The sequence below is a fragment of the Rutidosis leptorrhynchoides genome, chromosome 4 (assembly GCF_046630445.1).
Source record: "Rutidosis leptorrhynchoides isolate AG116_Rl617_1_P2 chromosome 4, CSIRO_AGI_Rlap_v1, whole genome shotgun sequence".
Lineage (NCBI taxonomy): Eukaryota > Viridiplantae > Streptophyta > Magnoliopsida > Asterales > Asteraceae > Rutidosis > Rutidosis leptorrhynchoides.
The window spans coordinates 480828015-480835512 of NC_092336.1; the positions used below are offsets into that span (position 1 = coordinate 480828015).

Below are 7498 nucleotides of genomic sequence, written 5' to 3' on the forward strand. Positions count from 1 at the left end.
TAATATAGTAGTAGTATATATGTTTTCGGTTATTAGTAGTATTATATATATATATGTTTTCGGTTATTTGGTAATGACTATGTTTTATTAGACTAAAATAATGATATTTAAGTATTTTTTTCTAGTGTCCATTTTTGTCATTTTACTTATTTTATAACAGCTCCAGCTACTTTGCCAAACAATTAAATACATTTAAACGCTTTCAGCTAAACGCTTGCAGCTAAACGCCTGCAGCTAAACGCTTGCAGCTTCCAGATAGTTTTGCCAAACAGACCCGGTACGAGCTAATAGCTCAACGTTACCATTGCCTTAGAAGCTAAGGCTCACCATTTGAAACTTTTGCTAAAATGGGTGATTGTTCGGGTCACGCTCTTAGAAAATATTTACAATCTTTAACAAAGTGGGATGACGCCCGTTCCCGCCATAAGGAAGTATTCGGTGGGTGTATTTTACACATTCAATTCTTACATAGTATCCAAAGAATACACATGATTTTTTCTGTTCCTTACGATCTACACAATTTCTCAAGATTAACGTGAGAAGTAATATACTTTCCGCTCTCATTACACTTGTTCATTATGAAATTACACAAAACATTTAGGAAACCTTACTGAATTAATTCTCTACCATTGAAAGATGTTACTTCTTAATATAAACTCTCTTAATTATTTGAATTACAAAATGAAATGAGACACTAAAATAGTTTTGTAGACATAATAAGATTAAGGGTGCGTTTGATTACCTTTTAATAAAACGGTTCAGTGCTGAATGCTGAATGCTGAACCACTCAGTATTTAGCACGTTTATTTTTAACATCTGAATGACATATAGTGCTGAATGATTCAGAATTCAGTGCTGAACATTCAGAATTCACGTAATTCAAAATCTATTCTAAAATTATACAATGACAAAATATATTATTAGTTACGTATTAAATTGTGATTGTGTCTCAACTTTGATTTTTTTATCTTTCAAAAAATTTAATAAACAGTAGTGAAGGACCGGAGAACGCCATCATTCACGTCTTCGCCCTAACAAACCAATAAACATAAACAAACCATTTTCGGCAAATCCCTGAGCCTTCGGGAGAATGCCAAATTCCCGGTGCCGCGAAAAATCTCGAACAAAGACTGCCTGGCCGCAGCAAGCCATAACAAGTCGTCACGAAAATGAATTTGTTCACAAAAATACCCATCCCGGACATCCCCCGGACCACCAAACCACCACCACAAAATCACAGGACTACCCAGACCACCAAACTACCACCGGGCCAACAGACCGCCATCGGGCCAACAGACCACCTCTGGACCACTCCCGGATAAACAGACCACCATCGAACCACCACCGCACCACCGAAGCACCACCACCGGATCACCTCCGGACCATCTCGAACCACCGTACCTGCCCCGCCCATTGGACCAGCCTCGGGCCACCTCTAGACCTCGGGAACAACGAACCACCACCGGATAATTTTAATATATGTTAAAAATAATTATAATAAGAATATTAACACAAATTTGCGAGGTGTTTACTAAAATATATTATATAATATATCCTCTAATATGCCCTCACAGTTTGGACTGGACAACGATGAAACACCAAACTGGATGAGAAGTTTGGTGATACCCTTTGAAGAGAAGCGACAAACTGTTTTAGTGGTGGCACCTATGATAGACCGTTTTCTGTAGCAATACTCATAAAATAGGCGTAAAAAACTACAACTTGAGTCCACAACCGTAGACACATACGAGCATTAAAATTAACCTTAATGAATCAACCTTGCTACTAGAGTTCATATAGTGTGATTAAGAGAATCAATCTTCCCCTAATATATTTCCACTATTTTATTTTGGAATGTTTAAAATTAATTGTCTACTTTCATAAATGGCAAAAATGATGTGATAAAAATCTTTTGTTCTCCTACTATATTCATGTAGAACAAAAAATAGGTAAACATAGACTTCGCAAACAAGACTTGAAGCGTAAAAAAGGGTTCCGTTAGAATTACTTGAAAACCCAAATGGGTCCAAACACATAATAGAAAAAAAAAATTGTTCATTTTAAAAACTCATTAAAACCCAACTTCTTATAAAAAATTAAGGGGTCCTAGGCGTAACCGTCTAACCGATTGGGTCTGACTAATATTAAATAAAGGCACGTTTTCGAGGAACATTTTTTTAGGTGCGTTTTCGACTCGCATTTTCTCCCTACGTTTTCGACGCGCAGTTCTTGATGCGCCTCCTATTTTTATCACGTGTTTTCAACGCGCGATTCTCGAGGCGCGTTTCGAGACGCGATTTCGAGGCATTTTTTCGAGGCGCGTTTATCGAGTAACGTTTTTCGACGCGTGTTTTTGATGTGCACTAACGCCGTTTTTCGACACGCGTTTTCGAAGCACGTATTTCGACGCCTATTTTCGAAGCGCAATTTCGTGGCGCGTTTTCGATGCGCTTTTTCGATGTGCGTTTTCTGAGTGCGTGTTCGGAAGAGATACATCAAAAATACAAACAAGAACAATTTGACCATCCCGATTTAATTGATCCGGGTCTTGACCCAACCCGACCTTGGTCTTGAACCAACATGTTCAACCCATTTTAATTCTGAATCGTTTCGACAGCAAAACCATTTGATCCTTGACCCAAACCGATCCATCTCGACCCGTTTGTCAGGTATAGTAAAAAATTTGGGGTAAGACTGAAAAGTTAACAGAATGATACATGTGACAAATTTTTTTTTTCTTTTCTTAAACTGTAAACTTTTTATCTGAGAATAAATATTGGGGACAGATCGACTAATAAACTAATCGTGACTAGAGTGAACAATCGTAAATATATGAGTATTGAAAAGAGTGATGATATATATCCACCATTCAAATTACTTAATCCACCATATCTATGCATTATTTAGTTGTACAGTACAATCTATTACTGCACAGTCTATGGTGGAAGAAGTAATTTGGATGTTGGATATACCAATTCCCTATTGAAAATTAACCGTCGGTTAAATATTTTTTCGAAAAATAAATATCTTTATTTGTACGTCCGCCATCCAATCAAAATATCCCGTGCTGATCCGTATTTTCACGAAATCTATTTACACCATCACTTAATCTTCTTAAAGACCAAAACGTAAAAGTCACATGAATAAACCCAGTTAAAATTCTTTTTAACGCCGTTTATCACGCGTCTCACAACCGTTTCAGACAGTCGTGTATATATAACTGCCTATATCTATCACTACTCTCATAAACCCATGTCCTGTTAGATCTCCAAAATTCCCCCTTCCCCCATTGGCGCATATAAAACACTCTCAAAAATATCTTAAAATAAAAAATTAAATAAAAACATGAAAAACAACAATAACCCACCACTCCCTGAACGGCGACTATTTCTAGCATTAGCCGGCATCGCACTAATCACCGGCAGTCTTGTCGTATTCACTTTCATCGGACCCGACAACACTCGATTTTTCTGCAACCAACCAAAAAGCGACACCTTTCACTCCGTGACGTCACCATTTCAACTCAAAACAATCCTTCACTACGCGACTTCAAGAATCGTCCCTCAACAATCTTTCTCCGAGATCTCGGTTTCTTTCAACGTTCTTCGATCGATTTCTCCGTGCAATTTTTTGGTTTTTGGATTGGGTCATGATTCCTTGATGTGGGCGTCGTTTAATAGTCGTGGTAAAACGTTGTTTTTAGAAGAAGATCCAACTTGGGTTCGAACCGTTTTGAAAGATGCACCTGAACTTAATGCGGAAGTGGTTAAGTATCGAACCATGTTGTCGCAAGCTGATGAGCTTATGAGAACCTATCGATCCGAACCCGAATGTGCTCCAGATAAATCTTACATCAAGGGCAATATCAAGTGCAGGTTCGTAATTTTTTTTTATTATTTATTAAAATATTAAATTAAATATTTATGTTTTTTCTTAACTTTTTTGTGGGATTATTATTTACGGCACGACAGGATCTTTATTACTTTGGATGCTTTGTCATTTTATATGAAATCTAGTACTAGTTCGTAAGTAAGTTACTTTGTGACCCATAGTGACCGTATGGTTATGTCACTTTATATATTTTGAATTAGTGACAGTAACTCCCTTTAGCTTGAATGAAATTTTTAAGGACGAAATTATTTTAAGTGTAAGTGTGTAACATAAATTTATGTTTAACATGAACCCGACAACTCATTTTATTAATTATATTAAGGAGGAATGTTTAAGTGTTTAACCCATTTCAACAATAAATACCAGTAGGACGCTAGGTGTTTACAATTTTTCAACCTTGCCCTATGTAAATTCGGCAAGACTTTATCATTTTGATCATAATTTAATTATACAAATTCTCAAATACAAGTCAAGGAGATTACAAATTTAACTGCTTGCTGAAATTTTAGGAGGGGCAAACCCCTATTAAGATCGGGCCCTGGTGACCCTACTGCAAATATATTGAAAAACAAGTATCTAAATCTAAGTTTAAACAAAATGTTAGCTTACAAGTAGTATATTCTTATAATAGTTCGTATGAATAGTCCTATAATTATCAAAATTAATCGTACTTAGTCACACAAATTTCTTTAAATGCATCTCAAGTTATATGGAGTAACTAGTAAGTATATGTCTATTTCAACAAATAAATAGCAGCTCCTTTATTGTTATCTATAGTACTATTACTACATTATATTTTGAGTGAGTTTAGTGAACATAGTTTGGAGCTTATAGCTTGCCAGCTCGGTTGTATTTTGTTTTTATATGTACTTTCTTTCTTTCTTTCTTTGAAAGCCCTTGAGTAAAGAGTTTTTTGTCGGCAAAATATGTTAAACTTAAACATATACTGCATTATACATTTATACATAAGTAATTGAAGAAAACAAGCTTTGAAAATAATTGTTCTATAATGAATATTTTAGGAATTAGTTGAAACTTCTAGTTTATAGCTTAAGATTCCAGTTAGCAGCTTACAACTTTTTATTCCCAAACGGCGATATCGGCATCACCCAGAGAGGACTTAACCACATTCACGATCATATGTCATCCACACACACGTTAGGAGAATATCTAATTCGCGACGATGTTGGCAGTACCATCGAAGGTTGGGAAAACCTCCCCAAGACTTTCCCAAATCGCATTGATGTTGAGAGTACCATCAAAGGTTTGAAACTCCCACATAGGGTGAGAATCGAACATGGGTTGGCAGTACTCAAGTTGAATCCCACCCCATACCACTCAAGCCATAGTTTCGGTGATTTGCAGCTTACAACTTATGATCTCAACGAATTTCAACGTACCTTAACGATATCTTTAAGCGATCATTTAACTATTTATGTTTAGGTACTACACTGTCAAAGCAATACAGAGTACAGATTAAACTATTAGACCATGGGTTACGGCTCACTCTCACACCGTGGGTTTATTGATTAGGCCCCACGCCCCGTTTTTGACATCACAGAGTGTGGCTTTTGGGCGTAGGAGGTGCATGAGTGGTGAGTTAATTTTATTGGTCCAAAAAATTTTAATAAAATTATTCATGTCCTATTTTTACCCAACATTCAAGTATATTTTACCACATCATCACAACACTCCCAACCAACACCCAAACTCACACCATCATAATTTTACATTTTCAACTCACTCCGTTACGTCGTAAAAATAACCCGCATCATCAGCCCACCCACCCCATTATAGCAAATAGTCTTAAAGGGATCCAAATTAAAGTGAAAAAGTTAGGTCGGTTAAATAACCTCAGTAGTATTTTTGTTCCAAAAAAAAGTATGGTAGGTTAAATAAGAGATTTGATATTTCCACTCCTCAATTTTGATAGATTACTCATATTTGTGCTTTAACTACTTATACAATATAAGTATTTATGCATATAATGGTGAAAATATCACAATCCAAATAACCCTACTATTCATATATTTTTTGTTCTAATATAATTTTGCCCTAGTAAAACATATCTAATAAATATCAGTAACTACGGAGTATCATTTATTCGATCAATCATCTATTCGTTAAATAAATTATGTGAAAATTTTATAGAACAACTCTTGACGGGGCTTGAACCTACTCTTTTGGCTGAAAATCACCCCGAATACCGCTACGTTATAAGCACTTTGGTAAATTATGTGAAATTTATTTCAAATATATGGGTAAAATTAGCATTTATCAAACATATCTTAAATTTAATAAAAATTTGTAAATGACAATACTATTTTTTGACATATGGCATTTTATTTATTTTTATAGGTTAGCACTTGCGAGTTTGCCCGATGAAGTGTACGAAAAGGAGTGGGACATGATCATGATCGATGCACCGAGGGGCTGGTTTGCGGAGGCACCAGGAAGAATGGCAGCAATATATTCTGCTACCGTGATGGCTAGAAACAGGAAAAAGCCGGGCGTCACACATGTGTTTTTACATGATGTTAATCGAAAGGTGGAAAAGGAGTACGCAAATGAGTTTTTATGTAAAAAGTATTTGAAGCATTCTGTTGGACGTTTGTGGCATTTTGAGATACCGCCAGTGAGTAATGCCACCGTGAGTGACGGTGGATGGTTTTGCTAGATAGAGTTGTGGGAGCCATGTGTTTTTGGCCCTTCAATAGTCTAATGGTTATTTATTTTTCATGTCGACATAACTAATTTTTTTTTTTTTCCACATCATTATCATTACCGATATGGAATATGGATATGAATATTATACCATTTATTACTGTTCATGTTTATACCATTTATATGGATGGTTAGATGCACGGGTCATATAATATAATAAAAATATAGACTAAATACGATAATTGTATTTTCTTAATTAATTGCTACACGGATCGTTTATGTGGTACACATCAATTAATCTAACAATGAGTTGAATCATGAAAATGAATAAGTCAAAAAGGATTGTGAATTTGCGACTACCACCGGTATGTTGTGGTCCATTTTGTAGGGTTGGAAAACCATAAACAGAAGTCAAAATAAGTTGAACCAAGCAACACATAAGTCCCAAAATTATTGATTTACGGAGTACTTGTTACCAGAATCATCCAATTGCCCAAAAGACATAATATTCTTAAGATTTGAATATAGTTATACTGTAATATATATTTTTTAGAACGGCAATTTTGACATCGAATCCTTTCATTTGCCACTCACACACCTGTTAAAAAGAAACTTCCCGCATCAATCGCGCGAAGCGTAACCGGAATGCTTTATTTTAACTGTTTGGTCCACACAGAGTAAAGGATAACAGATGCACAACCTTGGAGAAAACTTTCCCCAACATTTAAACCTGCACATATTTTTTTCAACGATACAAGCCCAGAACTAACTGAGACTTTTTACCACTAAACCTACCAATGTGTAATATTGTTTAATCAAGTTTTGGCCAAACCACCAATTTTTGTGGGCCAAGCAACAGAACTACGGAGAACTTTAAAATCAAGAGTGTCTTATATCATTAGACCATCCATAAAGTGCTTGTGGAAAACAAAAGTGACATCCA

At 35.7% G+C, this 7498-nt stretch overlaps 1 protein-coding gene across 1 annotated transcript; it reads left to right on the plus strand.

Annotated features, from left to right (window-relative positions):
• Window positions 1-3262: 3262 nt before the first annotated feature.
• LOC139844564 (arabinogalactan O-methyltransferase 1-like) lies at window positions 3263-6708 on the plus strand. Its single transcript, XM_071834789.1, has 2 exons — window positions 3263-3875; window positions 6250-6708. Exons 1-2 carry the CDS (start codon window positions 3346-3348, stop codon window positions 6566-6568), a joined length of 849 nt encoding a protein of 282 aa, XP_071690890.1. The 5' UTR covers window positions 3263-3345; the 3' UTR covers window positions 6569-6708.
• Window positions 6709-7498: the final 790 nt, after the last annotated feature.

Coding starts and splice junctions, on each gene's coding strand:
- LOC139844564 (XM_071834789.1), top strand. CDS start 3,346: ATGAAAAACAACAATAACCCACCACTCCCTGAACGGCGACTATTTCTA. Junction 3,876..6,249: donor AAGGGCAATATCAAGTGCAG/GTTCGTAATTTT, acceptor TTATTTTTATAG/GTTAGCACTTGCGAGTTTGC.